Source organism: Panulirus ornatus, chromosome 16 (genome assembly GCF_036320965.1).
Source record: "Panulirus ornatus isolate Po-2019 chromosome 16, ASM3632096v1, whole genome shotgun sequence".
NCBI lineage: Eukaryota > Metazoa > Arthropoda > Malacostraca > Decapoda > Palinuridae > Panulirus > Panulirus ornatus.
In genome coordinates this window covers 31,174,891-31,198,031 of record NC_092239.1, presented here as the reverse complement: position 1 = coordinate 31,198,031, position 23,141 = coordinate 31,174,891, and the positions used below count along the sequence as shown (strand labels likewise).

General features: G+C 41.0%; 1 protein-coding gene across 10 annotated transcripts in view; it reads left to right on the top strand.

Moving 5' to 3' along the window:
* LOC139754214 (uncharacterized) overlaps window positions 1-23,141 on the top strand; it is a 436,361-nt gene that overhangs the window by 399,001 nt on the left and 14,219 nt on the right. For 8 of the 10 annotated variants that reach the window (XM_071671468.1, XM_071671466.1, XM_071671474.1 and 5 more), the window contains 3 exons: window positions 4,288-4,470; window positions 9,268-9,411; window positions 10,769-10,929. In XM_071671468.1, coding sequence (XP_071527569.1) covers window positions 4,288-4,470; window positions 9,268-9,411; window positions 10,769-10,864 — 423 coding nt within the window. In that variant the 3' untranslated portion in view covers window positions 10,865-10,929. Of the gene's footprint in view, window positions 1-4,287; window positions 4,471-9,267; window positions 9,412-10,768; window positions 10,942-23,141 lie in introns of all 10 variants that reach the window. The other 2 variants (XM_071671475.1, XM_071671476.1) reach the window with 2 other exon arrangements.

The following is a 23,141-nucleotide window of genomic DNA, read 5'->3' as shown; positions in this document are numbered from 1 at the left end:
TGTCTGTCTTTCTCAAGTAAACTTCTCGTGTAAACTGGAGTTACCAGGAGTCTGAGGTATATGTATGAGAAGGAAGAGAGGAGTAGGTGCATCTGATTCAGAGATATGCCATGTTCATGTGGCTGATCAGTTTGTTCATGGATTACATGGTGTGGGAGGTAAGTGCAGTTGTCCTGGAGCAAGAAGCAGGTACACTGTATGCTGGTGATGGGGAGATGGGTGCATTGAAGATCCGTCAATTTGGAGATATTATGATGGCAGTTCTGCTGGAAGACTATAGAATCCCAAGAAGTTGAAAGTGAATGCTTGCAGTATTAAAATACTGTATTAAGGTATAGTAGTGGCATGAAATAGAATGTTTTGTGTAAAAGAAGTTGAAAATGAATGTACTGTATTGAGGTGCGTTAGTGAGATGAGACAGAATGTTTTGTAAATTAGTACAAATTAGTAAGACCTGGAGGAAGTGGAATGCTTTAGGTGCCTTGGAATGGACATAGAAGCAGATGGGACCGTATGGGCTAAAGTGACTAGTTGCAGAGTGAGCAACAAAACCATGATCTTTGGTGCTTTAAGAAGCATGTGAAAGGAAAGGTCATTATCTGTAAGGGCATTGGGTACTTTTGAAGGTATATTAGCCCCAATTGTGTTGTTTGGATGTTAGTCTTTTTCCTAAATGCAAAAGAAAGGAAGAGGGTGGAAGTACTGGAAATGAAATACCTGAGGGTGATATGTGGTTTGTAAAGGTTAAACATAGAAGTAACATAGTTAAAAAGAGATATGGCACTATGCAGAGTCTGAGAGGGCTGATCAGGTAAGCTGAAATAGTTTGTACATATAGAGATTAGGGAAGAGGATGTTTGTTTCAAAAGTGAAGGTTGCAAGATGGAAGAGGGGACAGTACCTATGACAAGATTTTCCAGGTAAGACTGGGCTAGGATGTGAAGTATGAGATGGAAGGATGGGCTATCAGAAGCTGAACATTTAAAAAGTGACAAGAGGTATGTGTCATATAGAATAAGTTTGAATGATGTGCCTTTTGTGGGTGATGGTATCAATGGGCTGAAACAAGTCACATGAAGTGGGCAAGGCATACTAAGGACTGGTCTCTAAGGCATTGCTGTGGAAAGTAATTGTTTATAAAAAAAATTATACACAGCTAGAAATTGAATGTGTTCAAATGAGGCTATTGTGTGTTTGCTTTTGATGCTGATTGGCTAAGGTGTTTAAGACAGGTGATAAGGAAATGAATGTTTTTTTTTTTTTTTTTTTTTTTTTTTTTTTGCCGCTGTCTCCTGCGTTTGCGAGGTAGCGCAAGGAAACAGACGAAAGAAATGGCCCAACCCACCCCCATACACATGTATATACATACATCCACACACACAACTATACATACCTACACAGCTTTCCATGGTTTACCCCAGACGCTTCACATGCCCTGATTCAATCCACTGACAGCACGTCAACCCCGGTATACCACATCGCTCCAATTCACTCTATTCCTTGCCCTCCTTTCACCCTCCTGCATGTTCAGGCCCCGATCACACAAAATCTTTTTCACTCCATCTTTCCACCTCCAATTTGGTCTCCCTCTTCTCCTCGTTCCCTCCACCTCCGACACATATATCCTCTTGGTCAGTCTTTCCTCACTCATTCTCTCATGTGCCCAAACCATTTCAAAACACCCTCTTCTGCTCTCTCAACCACGCTCTTTTTATTTCCACACATCTCTCTTACCCTTACATTACTTACTCGATCAAACCACCTCACACCACACATTGTCCTCAAACATCTCATTTCCAGCACATCCATCCTCCTGCGCACAACTCTATCCATAGCCCACGCCTCGCAACCATACAACATTGTTGGAACCACTATTCCTTAAAACATACCCATTTTTGCTTTCCGAGATAATGTTCTCGACTTCCACACATTCTTCAAGGCTCCCAGAATTTTCGCCCCCTCCCCCACCCTATGATCCACTTCCGCTTCCATGGTTCCATCTGCTGCCAGATCCACTCCCAGATATCTAAAACACTTCACTTCCTCCAGTTTTTCTCCATTCAAACTCACCTCCCAATTAACTTGACCCTCAACCCTACTGTACCTAATAACCTTGCTCTTATTCACATTTACTCTTAACTTTCTTCTTTCACACACTTTACCAAACTCAGTCACCAGCTTCTGCAGTTTCTCACATGAATCAGCCACCAGCGCTGTATCATCAGCGAACAACAACTGACTCACTTCCCAAGCTCTCTCATCCCCAACAGACTTCATACTTGCCCCTCTTTCCAAAACTCTTGCATTTACCTCCCTATATATATATAATGGGTAATGGCGAATAGTATGAATGTGTGGAAATAAAAAGAGCGTGGTTGAGAGAGCAGAAGAGGGTGTTTTGAAGTGGTTTGGGCACATGGAGAGAATGACTGAGGAAAGATTGACCAAGAGGATATATGTGTCGGAGGTGGAGGGAACGAGGAGAAGAGGGAGACCAAATTGGAGGTGGAAAGATGGAGTGAAAAAGATTTTGTGTGATCGGGGCCTGAACATGCAGGAGGGTGAAAGGAGGGCAAGGAATAGAGTGAATTGGAGCGATGTGGTATACCGGGGTTGACGTGCTGTCAGTGGATTGAATCAAGGCATGTGAAGCGTCTGGGGTAAACCATGGAAAGCTGTGTAGGTATGTATATTTGCGTGTGTGGACGTATGTATATACATGTGTATGGGGGGGGTTGGGCCATTTCGTTCGTCTGTTTCCTTGCGCTACCTCGCAAACGCGGGAGACAGCGACAAAGTATAATAAAAAAATAATATAATATATATATATATATATATATATATATATATATATTTTTTTTTTTCATACTATTCGAAATGAATGTATTTATGCTTATTTATATATCAAAAAAGAGAAGAAAATACAAGTTACTAGAGGGGAATTTTATTTTCCCTGTTTATGAAGTGTTTCATCCCCCTTGATCTCCCTTACTTTTATTGTTACTTTCATTCATAATGTAAGGCATAGATCTTATGAAAGAATAATACATGTTAGTTTTCATAATTACTTCTGAAAAGGTATTTCAACTCATGAATTACAGTTTATATGTGGTGTGAGGTGGTTTGATCAAGTAAGTAATAACAGGGTAAGAGAGATGTGTGGTAATAAAAAGAGTGTGGTTGAGAGAAGAGAAGAGGGTGTTTTGAAATGGTTTGGTCACATGGAGAGAATGAGTGAGGAAAGATTGACCAAGAGGATATATGTATCAGTGGTGGAAGGAACGAGGAGGAGTGGAAGACCAAATTGGAAGGGGAAAGATGAAGTGAAAAAGATTTTGAGTGATCGGGGCCTGAACATGCAGGAGGGTGAAAGGCGTGCAATGAATAGAGTGAATTGGAACGATGTGGTATACCAGGGTCGACGTGCTGTCAGTGGATTGAAGCGTCTGGGGTAAACCATGGAAAGTTCTGTGGGGCCTGGATGTGGAAAGGGAGCTGTGGTTTCGGTGCATTATTACATGACAGCTAGAGACTGAGTGTGAACGAATGTGGCCTTTGTTGTCTTTTCCTAGCACTGCCTCGCGCACATGAGGGGGGAGGGGGTTGTTATTTCATGTGTGCGGGGTGGCGATGGGAATGAATAAAGGCAGACAGTATGAATTATGTACATGTGTATATATGTATATGTCTGTGTGTGTATATATATGTGTACGTTGAGATGTATAGGTATGTATATTTGGGTGTGTGGACGTGTATGTATATACATGTGTATGTGGGTGGGTTGGGCCATTCTTTCATCTGTTTCCTTGTGCTACCTCGCTAACGTGGGAGACAGCGACAAAGCAAAATAAATAAATAATATCTTTGGGATATTTATTTTCTACTTTAGTAATGGTTACCTCAGGATTAATTTCTACAAAAGAGTCATAGTGCTTACCAGGATCATTCTTAAAGCTCCTGCCGTCCAAAGCTATACTTCTTCCAGTGGCAGAGAAAAACACACTCCTTTGGAGTGATAAGTTCTTTGACGAGACTGTACTCCCAATGATACAGCCTTGCTAAAGGTAACTTTTCACTCATAATATAACCTCTTGCAGGTGGAGCCCTGCAACACCTATCTGTAGGAAACAGAAGGGAAATCACATCCTCATTCCATAAAGCTAGGGACATTTTAAAAGCCGATCCAGACTACCATATATCTCTTTTTTTTTTGGGGGGGGGGGTGTGGGGAGTTGCAGCAAATATTGATGTTAATGTATTAATTTGGATATTTTATTTGTACTGCAGGTATTGAGTGTACGATTAGGACACGATGAACTAATCTTAAGTCCCATGGCTTGTGACCTTGTGTTGTTCCTATTAAAAGAGGCTCACCTCCTTCAAGAGTTGTATTTATTGATGCGCTCCCATGGTGTTCACCACAACTTCATATCCACCCTCTTAGATGTTAATCCTCTCTCTAATTTAAAGGTGAATTAAAGATGCATTTTCTAGTATACTTGTATATATATTGTAGAACAAAATTTATCATTTGTAGTAGCAGTATTGGAAAATGCTAATTCATTTGTCTGAATTTTGATATTTGCATAGTTGTCTTAAAAGTGTATGGTTTAAGTTGACATTGATTAGTAAATCAATTACAGCATCATTGAATTAATATATTTTTCTCTATAATATGAAGTTATTATTATTGTTTATGTGAGTAGTATTTATATATTATGAAATGAAATTTTCACACACATGCTGCCCTGTCTCATAACCTGATGTATATACTTTGTCTAATCCTCATAAGTAAACTCATACACACACACAGGATCATGCCAGCATGGGATCAGATCATGGCTTGGCAGTCAGTCAATACCCAGTGCAGGTGTTCATCCTCCCCATGGGGCTGGTTGATCTCTGGGCACCTTGCTTTGGTTGGGGTATGTTTGCATGTGTGTATGAATACACATGGTAAAGGCATGGTACTTATATACAAGGTTAAGAGATGGGGTAACACAAGTGTAGAACTCTATCTCCTTAACATATGAATAGTAATCACACATAAACACAAAGAAAATTAACTAAAATAAAACATAACTCCTCATATAACTATAGCTCATAACTCAAATACTCATGTGATAATGAACAAAAATGATTAATTTATTTAGAAAAAATGCAATATCTTATAATCATCCCTCAAACTTACAAATATAAAAAACAGATTCTTTAGAGACTGTCAACTGTAATTCCAGTCAGAAAGTGAAATATCTATTTAGAGGTAAGGAAGATGTGATTACACACCTCTTTACAATTTCTCATTCACTCCCACATATGTACAGTCTAATCAGGGCTCACAAACCCAACAGTTGGCAAAACCAGTTATTAGTTCAGTTGGTTCAGGTATATAAAGATTCTCAGAGTGGTGTGTGGCATTGTTGAACTCTGTAGTTGCTACAATCTCCCTGTCAAACATAAAAGATAATAAGGATCTAGTGGGTAGGAACATTAGGCAGGAATATTAGATAGATGTAGTCAGTAGGAGCCTCTGCATACACTGTGCTAGAGTTGCCCCGTGCCAGTGACCTGTTATGGGTGAGGCACTAAAGACTGTAAGGCTTCACTGTTTATGGATACCTTATTGCCATGGCCACCCCCTTTAAGGAGTTCTAGGGGGGGAACAAGCATCAGAGATATAGATATGTAGATTGATAGGATCTTGTCAGCAAATTAAACAACATTCATGTATAATTTACCTTTAAGCTAGTAAACTATGACATGAAGTTACTCTTCACTCATGTTCCAGAGACATTATGGTGGAGTTTTGTCGGCAGAACTTGGAAAGCCTTGTTGCTGGCTACTATCATCAAACTGATAAAGCTTTGCATCAAGGACTGCAAGTTTCTTTTCAGTTATGAATACTATCAACTGAGATTCAGCATGGTAGTGGGAGTTCCCATTTCTGCTGTGTTAAACCTGCCTTATTTAGTAATCTCTACATGGAGATTTTCAGATTAAAATTCCTTTCCAGCATCATACCCATGGATGCCAAATGGTTAAGTTTTGTAAATGAAATTATTTGCAGGAGGCCAAAGGTGAAGGCATCAGCAATTTTTCTCCCTTGACTTAGCAATCTCATGCCTTCATTACAATTTTCCTGTGAAGAAGAAAATGAGATTAACTTGCCTTTTTTGGATACCGTTGTGCACAGACATATGAACTAGGTAAAGTGCAGCAGTTTAAAAGATCCTGCAATGCCTTCTCATATATACACTCATACTCAGCTCACTTGGATAAAGTAAACCAATCTGTGTTTGCCTCTTTTGTTATTTTGTGCATACCACTTTTGCTGTCCAGAATTTCTAGATCATGAAATTACCAAAATATGAATAGCATCATAGATAGATAGATAGACATTGTTAGAAAAAAATTCAAAACAATTTCAGTATCATTATAGGCTTACAAGAATTAAATCCCTTCACAATTAAAAGAATTGTCAGCATGTACAAATTTATATCCTAATCCGTGTCCTGACCCTTGTTTCATGTGGTTACATGACTTACTAACTTTCACCTGACTCTTATCTGATGAGTTTTCATGCTTTACTTTTCTCATATATCAGTAAAACCTATTTATGTTAATTCCTACTGCATCCTTGATGAAGTGAATTACACCCATAAAATCAGCATATGAAATACCTGGGGTAAACCATGGAAAGGTCTGGAGGGGTGGATGTGGATAGGGAGCTATGGTTTCGGTGCACTACACTTGACAGCTAGAGACTGAGTCTGAGCGAATGTGGCCCTCTTTTTTTTTTTTTTTTTTTTTTTTTTTCCTCCCCACTACCTCACTGAAGCATTGGGCAGTGATACTGTTTCCCATGGTTCAGGATGGTGCCAGGAATGGATGAAGGCAAAGGCAAGCAAGTGTGAATATGCACGTGTATGTATGTGTATTTGTATGTATATGTACATGTATGTGTTTGTATATTTATGCGTATATGAGTGGATGGGTCTTTCTTCATCTGTTTCCAAGCATTCCCTCACTGGTGTGGGAAATGGGAATCAAGTATAATAATGGTAATATATTATTATTATTATTTTTTTTTTTTTTCTTTTTTTTTTTTTTTTTTTTTGCCGCTGTCTCCCACGTTTGCAAGGTAGCGCAAGGAAACAGACAAAAGAAATGGCCCAACCCACCCCCATACACATGTATATACATACGTCCACACATGCAAATATACATACCTACACAGCTTTCCATGGTTTACCCCAGACGCTTCACATGCCCTGATTCAATCCACTGACAGCACGTCAACCCCGGTATACCACATCGATCCAATTCACTCCATTCCTTGCCCTCCTTTCACCCTCCTGCATGTTCAGGCCCCGATCACACAAAATCTTTTTCACTCCATCTTTCCACCTCCAATTTGGTCTCCCACTTCTCCTCGTTCCCTCCACCTCCGACACATATATCCTCTTGGTCAATCTTTCCTCACTCATTCTCTCCATGTGCCCAAACCATTTCAAAACACCCTCTTCTGCTCTCTCAACCACGCTCTTTTTATTTCCACACATCTCTCTTACCCTTACGTTACTTACTCGATCAAACCACCTCACACCACACATTGTCCTCAAACATCTCATTTCCAGCACATCCATCCTCCTGCGCACAACTCTATCCATAGCCCACGCCTCGCAACCATACAACATTGTTGGAACCACTATTCCTTAAAACATACCCATTTTTGCTTTCCGAGATAATGTTCTCGACTTCCACACATTCTTCAAGGCTCCCAGAATTTTCGCCCCCTCCCCCACCCTATGATCCACTTCCGCTTCCATGGTTCCATCCGCTGCCAGATCCACTCCCAGATATCTAAAACACTTTACTTCCTCCAGTTTTTCTCCATTCAAACTTACCTCCCAATTGACTTGACCCTCAACCCTACTGTACCTAATAACCTTGCTCTTATTCACATTTACTCTTAACTTTCTTCTTTCACACACTTTACCAAACTCAGTCACCAGCTTCTGCAGTTTCTCACATGAATCAGCCACCAGCGCTGTATCATCAGCGAACAACAACTGACTCACTTCCCAAGCTCTCTCATCCCCAACAGACTTCATACTTGCCCCTCTTTCCAAAACTTTTGCATTTACCTCCCTAACAACCCCATCCATAAACAAATTAAACAACCATGGAGACACCACACACCCCTGCCGCAAACCTACATTCACTGAGAACCAATCACTTTCCTCTCTTCCTACACATACACATGCCTTACATCCTCGATAAAAACTTTTCACTGCTTCTAACAACTTGCCTCCCACACCATATATTCTTAATACCTTCCACAGAGCATCTCTATCAACTCTATCATATGCCTTCTCCAGATCCATAAATGCTACATACAAATCCATTTGCTTTTCTAAGTATTTCTCACTTACATTCTTCAAAGCAAACACCTGATCCACACATCCTCTACCACTTCTGAAACCACACTGCTCTTCCCCAGTCTGATGCTCTGTACATGCCTTCACCCTCTCAATCAATACCCTCCCATATAATTTACCAGGAATACTCAACAAACTTATACCTCTGTAATTTGAGGTATATATATATATATGTATATATGTACATATATATACAGGAAACACCATCGCTACCCCCTGCTTCAGCAAAGTAGTGCCAGGAAAACAAACAAAAACAGCCACATTTGTTTAAAGTCTCGAACTGTCATGTGTAATGCACCGAAACAACAGCATCCTATCCACGTCCAGGCCCCACAGACCTTTCCATGGTTTACCCAAGACGTTTCACATGCCCTGGTTCCACCTCTGACTCATATGTCCTCTTTGTCAATCTTTCCTCTTTCATTCTATCCATATGTCCAGTGTATACTATAAAACCTGACCAGCATACCCACCGCTTGTCTCTGTGGAAATTTCACTGCCCATCATCCCACTTAGCTGAGCACTCACATCCAGGAACCCAGAGGTAAACTACTCATAAGCCAGGTGCAAAGTCAGTATCATCAGCCTACACAGTTAGCCAACCAGACTCCCAAGCCACCACTTCCAGCAGCCAACCTTTCCTGACATCACCTTCTTTTCACCAGCCTTACATGTACTGACCAGCTTGGCTTGGAGCATGCTTTATGAAATGTCCTCTGACATCCACCATTAGTGGCAGTAGACATCAACAGGCATTTGATGTTGTCCTCTGACATACTTATCATTGTCTTGTTCATTTTAATTATTTCTATTTGTCTTCCAACAGATCTTGATTGCTGATGCACCTCGAAGAACTTTAGCAGCCCCAATGTTAGAGTTGACCATTGAGACTGCATTTTTCCTCATCAACACCTGCCCTCACTTGCAACTCTTGGGCAATCTTATTTCTTGGAATGTAACGCCTGGAGAGGTTCGTTAATACCATGCACTACTTTTCTTTTAAGGGAACCCTGTTTATGCAGAAACAGAGAGAAGCTTGATGAGCAATTTAGTATTGCTTCACTTTACTTTTACTTTAATATATTTGAGGCATTGCAAACCATAATTAGATTGATAAAATTTAGTTTTGAGAAAAAGGCCTCCAAAGTTTTTCAGACCACAGTTATTCATAACATGAGTGGGGTCTGTACAGTATTGTTATATAGGTTGTATAGATTTATGGTGTTTTAAAAAATGGTACACTGAAAAAGTTTTTTTTTTGTGTGCGTGTGAAACATGACAGGCCAAACCTTCATTACACTGCTTTTTACCCCACGTTTTTCTGTTTATTAACATTCCTGGTCTTTCTACTTGAATATCTTAACACAAGAGGTTCTGCTTAACTTTCAGCAGAACTCATGATGTTTTTACTCAACAAAAAATGCCAGAAAACTTGGAGAAAATAGTGCATATCTTCACTTGATATCAACGAAGTCACACCACTTAATGGCACTCAGCTGGGTACATAGTAGTGACATGCAACTAATGTTTAATACTGATCAGCTAGGCTGCTTCTTAGGCCTCATCTTCTTAGACTTCAGCACAACAGCACTCAGCCAGATAAAGATATCATTAAAATAACTGGATGAACAGGGCCAGAATGGTGAGTCAAGAAAATGCTGCTTTTACCATCTCATAAGGTATTGCTTAAAAAAGTATGGGTGTATAGAAAACAGATTATCATAAGAATTGTGAGTTCATTATGATTTGCAGCTGCCTCTTGCAATGCCTTATCAGTGCCTTGCCTCATTCAGGACATCATTACCATGTAGACCCAAAACATGAACCTAGAATATTTCAGGTACCTTGCCAGTTCCATAGCCACACATCTGCAGATGGTAATAAAGTCCATAGGAGAGAAGGCAAAGTACTAGAATGTAAGTAGGACATCACCTTTGAAACTGTATGGGGAGATGGACAAAGATTTTTGCATACACTGTAATTACAATCCCAGGGTCCCTGTTATGGGGATCCTTTATCTCTGGGGCTGCACCTAAAGCAGGAGCAAGGAAATGCTGGTTTCCATTGTTGTAAAAAGTTCCTTGACACGACCATACTCATTTTCATCCATCAACTGCCCTACCAGTGATGTTTCACTCATGGTGTAACCACTCACAGCTGGAGTCCTTTTAAGAGCTACACGCATATCTGTTTTGAAATAAAGTTAGTAGTAAATTATTAGATATATGGTATAGTGCAAAGGCTTTGTAAAAGTTAATTTTGATCATTAAACAGAGTTTTGGATTTTTAATTGACATTTCATTGTATCATATGTGCTCCTTTCTCAGGTAGCACAGTTGCAGGCAGTGGCAAGAATGTGCAACTATAATATGACAGTCATCTATACCCAAGCGAATAAATTGAAAGACAAACTTACAGATTAAGCCTGCTGATCTTACCTTCTTCAGGAAACTTGTTAATCAGATGTAAGCAGACCACGATGAATAAGGTATGGTTTTGGGTGAGTGTTGTTAATATTAACATGCACACAAGTAAAATCATCATTAAGTACTTTTTATAAGTTGTTAGTATAATGATTCTTCATAAAGAATAAAAAAAGGAGGAATGTAAAAGGAGATACACTGGTTTTTTTTCTGTATATAATGAAAGCTTATTGAAATTAATGAATTGTGGTAAATCCAGTTGTCACTTAATTCTGAGTGGCTGGAGCACCTTCCTTAGCAATGTCTTTTATAATCATATATATTTAAAGTCAATTGGGAAGTAAGTTTGAATGGAGAAAAACTGGAGGAAGTGAAGTGTTTTAGATATCTGGGAGTGGATTTGGCAGCAGATGGAACCTTGGAAGCAGAAGTGAGTCATAGGGTGGGGGAGGGGGCAAAAGTTCTTGGAGCATTGAAAAATGTATGGAAGTCGAGAACATTTGTCTCTAAAAGCAAAAATGGGTATGTTTGAAGGAATAGTGGTTCCAACGATGTTATATGGTTACGAGGCGAGGGCTATAGATGGAGTTGTGTGGAGGAGGGTGGATGTGCTGGAAATGAGATGTTTGAGGACAATATGTGGTGTGAGGTGGTTTGATCGAGTAAGTAATAATAAGGTAAGAGAGATGTGTGGTAATAAAAAGAGTGTGGTTGAGAGAGCAGAAGAGGGTGTTTTGCAATGGTTTGGTCACATGGAGAGAATGAGTGAGGAAAGATTGACCAAGATGATATATGTGTCAGAGGTGGCGGGAACGAGAAGTGGGAGACCAAATTGGAGGTGGAAAGATGGAGTGAAAAAGATTTTGAGTGATCGGGGCCTGAACATGCAGGAGGGTGAAAGGCGTGCAAGGAATAGAGTGAATTGGAACGATGTGGCATACCGGGGTCAACGTGCTGTCAGTGGATTGAACCAGGGCATATGAAGTGTCTGGGGTAAACCATGGAAAGTTCTGTGGGGCCTGGATGTGGAAAGGGAGCTGTGGTTTCGGTGCATTATTACATGACAGCTAGAGACTGAGTGTGAATGAATGTGGCCTTGTCTTTTCCTAGTGCTACCTCACACACATGCGGGGGGGAGGAGGTTGTTATTTCATGTGTGGCGGGGTGGCAGTGGGAATGAATAAAGGCAGACAGTATGAATTATGTACATGTGTATATATGTATATGTCTGTGTGTATATATATGTATACGTTGAGATGGATAGGTATGTATATTTGCGTGTGTGGATGTGTATGTATATACATGTGTATGTGGGTGGGTTGGGCCATTCTTTCGTCTGTTTCCTTGTGCTACCTCGCTAACGCGGGAGACAGCGACAAAGTGAAATAAATAAAATAAATATTTTTAAAGTGTTCTGCATTTTGTAAATATTGGATGTTGTGTCTTAAACTCAAAAGTTTTGCATCATTTCTTTATTGATTGATTAAGATGTACGTATAAATATTGAAATCAGAGTTGTCTACTAATACTAAGGTTTTTGTACTCATTTGGTTAAAATATCTTAGGTCAGTAACTTCACTTATGTACATGGTTTAGCTTACTTAAAAAGCTCTTGGTCTCTGCTTTTTATATATGGGAACTAAACAGAAACAAAGGAGACCAAGAAGTAGCCAAGATAGATAACAAAGGATTGAGAAAAAAAAGATTTTGGAGCAAGGTAAGTCAGGGATATTGAAAGTGTCATTTCTTTTGAGACTGCTTTCCAGAATGTTCAGAGACCATTTTAACTGTTCTGTGCAGTGGTTATCAAAGTATATAGTTAAAGAATGAGAGGAAGTGGTAAAAATTATTTCATTCAGTTTTAGGACAATCCTTTATTAACAACATGACAGGAGAAAATTTAAGAAAAACAAATTGAATATGAACAGCATGTGTGGACCAGAAATATTTTTGATGGAGTAAATAGAAATGCATTAGTGACAAGGTTTAGAGTGGGAAAGTTAGAGACAGTGAAGAATTTCCACATGCTAGGTTGTGGTTGCTGAGGAGAACTGTAATAAATTTCTTAAGAGTAAGTGTAGGTTGTGGAATAGAACAGGAAGAGAATAGAAGGGAATGGCAGTTGGGGATGTGTATGGAGATTGCTTTGTGGTGATAGGGATGACATTCCAGAAGGGACTATAGAAATTTTTTTTCTTTCTCTCAACCCTTCCACGTGAATCCCTTAATCACTCTCCCTTTTAAGGGTTACTGTCAGTCAAGTCTGACACTGCGTTGTCCTGTATAGTGGTAGATCCTGACGGAGTCGGCGGTACTCCTTTGTGATTTAAAGTGATTTAAATAACTTATGTCAAGCACTGGCACCTGATGAGTTGGATTGTCTCCATGAAATGTTATTAAATACAGGCACCTGATGAAGTGGATTATCTCCACGAAACATCATGCCACATGTATAGAAAAATTATGTTTTACATAGAAAGTGAGCTGTGGTTTCAGTGCATCACAAATGACAGCTAGAGACCAAGTGTCAACGAATGTGGCCTTTGTTGTCTTTTCCTAGCGCTACCTCACGTGCACGCTGGGGGAGGGGGGTGCCATTTCATTTGTGGCGGCAGGAATGGATGAAGGCAGCATGTATGTATACGTTGAAATTGTGTATGTGGGCGTTTATTTATATACATGTGTATGTGGGTGGGTTGGGCCATTCTTTCGTCTGTTTCCTTGCACTACCTTGCTAACGCAGGAAACATTGACAAAGTATAATAAATAAACATAGAAATTATATGAACTCCTACTGAAGTGTGATTTCACATTCATAACTTTCATCATAGACTAGTGTGATCATTATTTATCTATGTATATTTATTTATTTATTTATTATACTTGATCACTGTCTCCCGCATCAGTTAGGTAATGCCAGGAAACAAATGGAGAATGGCCCATCCACTCATTTACACATATATACATAAATGCGCATATGCATACAGACAAATACATATACATACATACACATATTCATACTAGTTTGCCTTCATCCATTCCTGGTGCCACCCTGCCCTTCAAGAAACAGAATTGCTACCCCCTGCTTCAGCAAGATAATACCAGGAAAACAGACAAAAAAGACCACATTCTTTCAAGACAAGTTAATTGGGATGTAAGTTTGAATGGAGAAAAAGTGGAGGAAGTGAAAATGTTTTAGATATCTTGGAGTGGACTTAGCAGCAGATGGAACCATGGAAGCAGAAGAGATTCACAGGGTGGGAGATCGGGCAAAGGTTGTGAGAGCGATGAAGAGTGTGTGGAAGGAGAGAACGTCCTCTCGGAGAGCAAAAATGGGTATGTTTAAAGGAATAGTAGTTCCAACAATGTTGTATGGTTGCCAGGCATGGGCTATAGATAGGGTTGTACGAAGGGGGGTGGATATGTTGGAAATTAAATGTTGAGGACAATATGTGGTGAGGTGGTTTCATCGAGTGAGTAATGAAATGGTAAGACAGATGTGTAGAAATAAAAAGAGTGTGGTTGAGAAAGCAGAAAAGGGTGTGTTGAAATGGTTTGGACATATGGAGAGAATGAGTGAGGAAAGATTGCCAAGGAGGATATATGTGTCAGGGGTGAAGGGAACAAGAAGCGGGAAACCAAATTGGAAGTGGAAGGATGGAGTGAAAAAGGTTTTGAGCAATTATGGCCTGAACATACAGGAGGGTGAGAGTCATACAAGGAATAGAGTGAATTGGAACGATGTGGTATACCAGGGTCGACGTGCTGTCAATAGACAGAACCAGGTCATTTGAAGCATCTGGGGTAAACCATGGAAAGGTCTGTGGGGTCTGGATAGGGAGTTATGGTTTCACTTTATTACACATGACAGCTAGAGACTGAGTGTGAATAAACGTGTTTTCCTTGTGCTACCTCGCTGAAGCAGGGGGTAGCAATGTTGCTTCCTGTAGGGTGGGGTACCAACAGGAATGGATGAAGGCAAGCAAGTGTGAATATGTACGTACATGTGTATATATGTATATGTCTGTACATGTATATGTATGCGTACGTTGAAATGTATAGGTATGTGTATGTGCATGTGTGGGCATTTATGTATATATATACGTATATGCGTATGTGGGTGGGTTGGGCCATTCTTTTGTCTGCTTCCTTGCGCTACCTCACTGATGCGGGAGACAGCAATTAAGTATAAATCAATAAATGAATATTATTATTATTATTGTTGTTGTTGTACTTTATCCTTGGGGATAGGGGAGAAAGAATACCTCCCATGCATTCCCCACATGTCTAAGGAGGCAACTAAAGGGGATGGGAGTGGGGGGCTAGAAACCCTCTCCTTGTATTTTAACTTTTTAAAAGGGGAAACAGAAGGAGTCATGCAGGGAGTGCTCATCCTGCTCGAAGGCTCAGATTAGGGTGTTGAAATGTGCATGGATGTAACCAAGATGAGAAAAAGGAGAGATAGGTAGTATATTTGAGGAAAGGAACCTGGATGTTTTGGCTCTGAGTGAAACGACTCTCAAGGGTAAAGGGTGGTTTGGGAATGTCTTGAGAGTAAAGTCAGTGGTTGGTGAGAGGACAAGAGCAAAGGAAGGAGGAGCTTTACTCCTGAAGCAGGAGTTGTGATAAAAGTGCAAGAAAGTATACTCTAGATTGATATGGGTAAAACTGAAAGTGGATGGAGAGAGATGGGTGATTATTGGCGCCTATGCACCTGATCATGAGAAGAAAGATGATGAGAGGCAAGTGTTTTGGGAGCAGCTGAGTGAGTGTGTTAGCAGCTGTGATGCATGAAACCAGGTTATGGTGATGGGTGATTTGAATACAAAGGTGAATAATGTGGCAGTTGAGGGTATAATTGATATACATGGGGTGTTCAGTGTTGTAACAGGAAAGGATGAATAGCTTGTAGATTTGTGTGTTGAAAAAGGACTGGTGATTGGGAATACCTGGTTTAAAAAAAGAGATATACATAAGTATACATATGTAAGTAGGAGAAATGGCCAGAGAGCATTATTGGATTACACATTAATTGATAGATGCATGAAAGAGAAACTTTTGGAAGTTAATGTGCTAAGAGGGGCAACTGGAGGGATGTCTGATCGTTCTCTTGTAGAGGCAAAGGTGAAGATTTGTAGAGGTTTTCAGAAAAGAAGAGAGAATGCTGGGGTGAAGAGAGTGGTGAGAGTAAGTGAGCTTGGGAAGGAGACCTGTGTGTGGAAGTACCAGGAGAGGTTGAGTGCAGAATGAAAAAAGGTGAGAGCAAATGACGTAAGGGGAGTGAGGGAGGAATGGGGTGTATTTAGGGAAGCATTGATGGCTTGCACAAAAGATGCTTGTGGCATTAGAAAAGTGGGAGGTGGACAGATTAGAAAGGGTAGTGAGTGGTGGGATGAAAAAGTAAGATTGTTAGTGAAAGAGAAGAGAGGCATTTGGACAATTTTTGCAGGGTAGTAGCACAAATGACTGGGAGATGTATAAAAGAAAGAGATAGAAGGTCAAGAGAAAGGTGCAAGAGGTGAAAAAGAGGGCAATTGAGAGTTGGGGTGAGAGAGTATCATTAAATTTTAGGGAGAATAAAAACATGTTTTGGAAGGAGGTAAATAAAGTGCGTAAGACAAGAGAACAAATGGGAACATCGGTGAAGGGGGCTAATGGGGAGGTAATAAAAAGTAGTGGTGATGAGAAGGAGATGGAGTATTTTGAAAGTTTGTTGAATGCCTTTGATGATAGAGTGGCAGGTATAGGGTGTTTTGGTCGAGGTGATGTGCAAAGTGATAGGGTCTGGGAGAATGGTTTGGTAAACAGAGAAGAGGTAGTGAAAGCTTTGCGGAAGATGAAAGCCGGCAAGGCGGCAGGTTTGGATGGTATTGGAGTGGAATGTATCAAAAAAGGGGTGACTGTGTTGTTGACTGGCTGGTAGGATATTCAGTGTATGTGTGGTTCATGGTGAAGTACCTGAGGATTGGCAGAATGCATCCATAGTGCCACTGTATAAAGGCAAAGGGGATAAAGGTGAGTGTTCGAATTACAGAGGTATAAGTTTGTTGAGTATTCCTGGGAAATTATATGGAAGGGTATTGATTGAGAGGGTAAAGGCATGTACAGAGCATCAGATTGGGGAAGAGCATTGTGGTTTCAGAAGTGGTAGAGGATGTGTGGATCAGGTGTTTGCTTTGGAGAAGGTATGTGAGAAGTACTTAGAAAAACAGATGGACTTGTATGTAGCATTTATAGATCTAAAGAAAGCATATGATAGAGTTGATAGAGATGCTTTGTGGAAGGTATTAAGAGTATATGGTGTGGGAGGTAAGCTGCTAGAAGCAGTGAAAAGTTTATATCAAGGATATAAGGCATGTGTACGATTAGGAAGAGAGGAAAGTAATTGGTTCCCATTGCAGAAAGATTGTCAAAAAGAATATATGTGTCAGAGGTGGAGGGAACGAGAAGTGAGAGACCATATTGGAGGTGGAAGGATGGAGTGAAAAAGATTTTGAGCCATCAGGGCCTGAACATACAGGAGGGTGAAAGGCGTGCAAGGAATAGAGTGAATTGGAATGATGTGGTATACTGGGGTTGACGTGCTGTCAATGGATTGAACCAGGGCATGTGACGCGTCTGGGGTAAACCTTGGAAAATCTTGTGGGGCTTGGATGTGGAAAGGTAGCTGTGGTTTCAGTGCATTACACATGACAGCTAGAGACGGTGTGAACAAATGTGGCCTTTGTTGTCTTTTCCTAGCGATACATCACACATGTGTCAAGAGAGGGGGTACCATTTCATGTGTGGCAGGGTGGCGATGGGAATGGATGAAGGCAGCAAGGATGAATATGTACATGTGTATGCATTTGTATATGTATGTATACATTGAAATGTATAGGTATGTATGTGGGCGTTTACGTATATACATGTGTATGTAGTTGGGTTGGGCCATTCTTTCATCTGTTTCCTTGCGCTACCTTGCTGATGTGGGAGACAGCGACTAAGTATAATAAAATAGATAATATAATATTATACTTGATCACTGTTTCCCATGTCAGCGAGGTACTGCCAGGAAACAGACAAAGAAAGGCCCATCCATGCATAGATACATATATATACATAAACACCCATACACACATAAACATACATACACATACATAAACATTTCATTGTATACGTATGTCTACATGCACATACACAGACATATACATATACACACATCCACATATTCATACCTGCTTGCGTTCATCCATTCCTGGCGCCACCCCGCCCCACATGAAACAGAATTGTTACCCCCTGCTTCAGCAAGATAATGCCAGGAAAACAGAAAAAAAAGGAAAAAAGGCCACAATCATTCAAATACAGTGTCTAGCTGTCATGTGTAATGTACCGAAACCACAACTCCCTATCCAGGCCCCATAGACCTTTCAATAGTTCACCCCAGACATTTCACGTCCCCTGGTTCAGTCCATTGACAGCACGTTGACCCTGGTATAGTACATCGTTCCAATTCACTCTATTCCTTGCACGACTCTCACCCCTTAGTATGTTCAAGCCCCAATTGCTCAAGATCTTTTTCACTCCATCCTTCCACCTCCAATTTGGTCTTCTGCTTCTTCTTGTTCCCTCAACCTCCGACACACACACACACACACACACACAGGAGGAACAGAGAATGGGGCCAAGTGAGAATATTCCCTCTAAGGCTCAGTCCTCTGTTCTTAACACTTCCTCGCTAATACGGGAAATGGCGAGTATGTATGAAAAACAATATATTTTATTTATTTGTTATACTTAATCGCCGTCTCCTGCGTTAGTGAGGTAGCGCAAGGAAACAGACGAAAGAATGGCCCAACCCACCCACATACACATGTATATACATACATATACATACACACGACATATATACACAACTACATATTCATACTTGCTGCCTTTATCTATTCCCGTCGCCACCCCGCCACATATGAAATAGCACCCCCAAGGCGCATGCGCGAGATAGCGCTAGGGAAAGTCAACAAAAGCCACATTCGTTCATACTCAGTCTCTAACTGTCATGTGTAATGCACCGAAACCACAGCTCCCTTTCCACATCCACACCCCACAAAACTTTCCATGGTTTGACCTAAATGCTTCACATGCCCTGGTTCAATCCATTGACAGCACATTAACCCCGGTATACCACATTGTTCCAATTCACTCCATTCCTTGCATGCCTTTCACCCTCTTGTATGATCAGGTCCTGATCGCTCAAAATCTTTTTCACTCCATCCTTCCCCCTCCAGTTTGGTCTCCCGCTTCTCCTCATTCCCTCTACGTCTGACACATGTATCCTCTTTGTCAATCTTTCCTCACGCATTCTCTCAGTGTGACCACACCATTTCAACACACACTCTTTATATTACCACACATCTCTCTTACCCTTTCATTACTTACTCAGTCAAACCACCTCATACCACATATTGTCCTCAGACATTTCATTTCCAACACATCCATCCTCCTCTGCACAATCCTGTCTATAACCCATGCCATGCAACCATATTATATTGTTGGAATCACTTTTCCTTCAAACATACCCATTTTTGCTCTCCAAGATTATGTTCATGCCTTCCACTCATTTTTCAACGCTGCCAGGCCCCGCGCCTCCTCCCCCACCTTGTGAATCACTTCTGCTTTCATGGTTCCATCCACTGGTAAGTCCTCTCCCAGATATCTAAAACACTTAACTTCATCCAGTTTTTCTCCATTCAAACTTACCTCACAGTTAACCCCCCAACCCTACTGAACTTAATAACCCTGCTCTGATTCACATGAACTTATTCATATCTTTATATATATATTTATTTATTTATTTTGCTTTGTCGCTGTCTCCCACATTTGCGAGGTAGCGCAAGGAAACAGACGAAAGAAATGGCCCAATCCACCCCCATACACAATGTATACACACACACGTCCACACACGCAAATATACATACCTATACATCTCAATGTACACATATATATACATACACAGACACATCCATATATACCCATGCACACAATTCACACTGTCTGCCCCCATTCACTCCCATCGCCACCTCACCACACATGGAATACCTTCCCCCTCCCCCCTCATGTGTGCGAGGTAGCGCTAGGAAAAGACAACAAAGGCCCCATTCGTTCACACTCAGTCTCTAGCTGCCACGCAATAATGCCCGAAACCACAGCTCCCTTTCCACATCCAGGCCCCACACAACTTTCCATGGTTTACCCCAGACGCTTCACATGCCCTGATTCAATCCACTGACAGCACGTCAATCCCGGTATACCACATCGATCCAATTCACTCTATTCCTTGCCCGCCTTTCACCCTCCTGCATGTTGAGGCCCCGATCACTCAAAATCTTTTTCACTCCATCTTTCCACCTCCAATTAGGTCTCCCACTTCTCCTCGTTCCCTCCACCTCCGACACATATATCCTCTTGGTCAATCTTTCCTCACTTATTGTCTCCATGTGCCCAAACCATTTCAAAACGCTCTTCTGCTCTCTCAACCACGCTCTTTTTATTTCCACACATCTCTCTTACCCTTACATTACTTACTCGATCAAACCACCTCACACCACACATTGTCCTCAAACATCTCATTTCCAGCACATCCACCCTCCTGCGCACAACTCTATCCATAGCCCACGCCTCGCAACCATACAACATTGTTGGAACCACTATTCCTTCAAACATACCCATTTTTGCTTTCCGAGACAGTGTTCTCGACTTCCACACATTCTTCAATGCTCCCAGGATTTTCGCCCCCTCCCCCACCCTATGATTCACTTCCGCTTCCATGGTTCCATCCGCTGCCAGATCCACTCCCAGATATCTAAAACACTTTACTTCCTCCAGTTTTTCTCCACTCAGACTTACCTCCCAATTGACTTGACCCTCAACCCTACTGTACCTAATAACCTTGCTCTTATTCACGTTTACTCTTAACTTTCTTCTTTCACACACTTTACCAAACTCAGTCACCAGCTTCTGCAGTTTCTCACATGAATCAGCAACCAGTGCTGTATCATCAGCGAACAACAACTGACTCACTTCCCAAGCTCTTTCATCCACAACAGACTTCATACTTGCCCCTCTTTCCAAAACTCTTGCATTCACCTCCCTAACAACCCCATCCATAAACAAATTAAACAACCATGGAGACATCACACACCCCTGCCGCAAACCTACATTCACTGAGAACCAATCACTTTCCTCTCTTCCTACACGTACACATGCCTTACATCCTCGATAAAAACTTTTCACTGCTTCTAACAACTGCCTCCCACACCATATATTCTTAATACCTTCCACAGAGTATCTCTATCAACTCTTATCAAATGCCTTCTCCAAATCCATAAATGCTACATACAAATCCATTTGCTTTTCTAAGTATTTCTCACATACATTCTTCAAAGCAAACACCTGATCCACACATCCTCTACCACTTCTGAAACCACATTGCTGTTCCCCAATCTGATGCTCTGTACATGCCTTCACCCTCTCAATCAATATCCTCCCGTGTAATTTCCCAGGAATACTCAACAAACTTATACCTCTGTAATTTGAGCACTCACCTTTGTCCCCTTTGCCTTTGTACAGTGGCACTATGCAAGCATTCCGCCAATCCTCAGGCACCTCCCCATGAATCATACATACATTAAATAACCTTACCAATCACTCAACAATACAGTCACCCCCTTTTTTAATAAATTCCACTGCAATACCATCCAAACCCGCTGCCTTGCCAGCTTTCATCTTCCGTAAGGCTTTTACTACCTCTTCTTTGTTTACCAAATCATCCTCCCTAACCCTCTCACTTTGCACACCACCTCGACCAAAACACCCTATATCTGCCACTCTATCATCAAACACATTCAACAAACCCTCAAAAAACTCACTCCATCTCCTTCTCACAAAACCACTACTTATTATCACCTCCCCATTATCCCCCTTCACTGAAGTTCCCATTTGTTCCCTTGTCTTACGCACTTTATTTACCTCCTTCCAAAACATCTTTTTTTCTTCCTAAAATTCAATGATACTCTCTCACCCCAACTCTCATTTGCCCTCTTTTTCACCTCTTGCACCTTTCTCTTGACCTCCTGCCTCTTTCTTTTATACATCTCCCACTCATTTGCATTATTTCCCTGCAAAAATCATCTAAATGCCTCTCTCTTCTCTTTCACTAATAATCTTACTTCTTCATCCCACCACTCACTACCCTTTCTAATCTGCCTACCTCCCACGCTTCTCATTCACAAGCATCTTTTGTGCAAGCAATCTCTGCTTCCCTAAATACATCCCATTCCTCCCCCACTCCCCTTACCTCCTTTGTTCTCACCTTTTTCCATTCTGTACTCAGTCTCTCCTGGTACTTCCTCACACAAGTCTCCTTCCCAAGCTCACTTACTCTCACCACTCTCTTCACCCCAACATTCTCTCTTCTTTTCTGAAAACCTTTACAAATCTTCACCTTTGTCTCCACAAGATAATGATCAGACATCCCTCCAGTTGCACCTCTCAGCACATTAACATCCAAAAGTCTCTCTTTTGCGCGCCTATCAATTATCACGAAATCCAATAACGCTTTCTGGCCATCTCTCCTACTTACATACGTATACTTATATATGTCTCTCTTTTTAAACCAGGTATTCCCAATCACCAGTCCTTTTTCAGCACATAAATCTACAAGCTCTTCACCATTTCCATTTACAACTCTGAACACCCCATGTACACCAATTATTCCCTCAACTGCCACATTACTCACCTTTGCATTCAAATCACCCATCACTATAACCTGGTCTCTTGCATCAAAACCACTAACACACTCATTCAGCTGCTCCCAAAACACTTGCCTCTCATGATCTTTCTTCTCATGCCCAGGTGCATATGCACCAATAATCACCCATCTCTCTCCATCAACTTTCTGCAATTTCTCACCCGAATCAGCCACCAGCACTGTATAATCAGCGAACAACAACTGACACTTCTCATCCACAACAGACTGCATGCTTGCCCCTCTTTCCAAAACTCTTGCATTCACCTCCCTAACAACCCCATCCATAAAGAAATTAAACAACCATGGAGACATCACGCACCCCTGCCGCAAACCAACATTCACTGAAAACCAATCACTTTCCTCTCTTCCTACTCGTACACATGCCTTACATCCTCGATAAAAACTTTTCACTGCTTCTAACAACTTGCCTCCCACACCATATATTCTTAATACCTTCCACAAAGCATCTCTATCAGCTCTTTATCATAT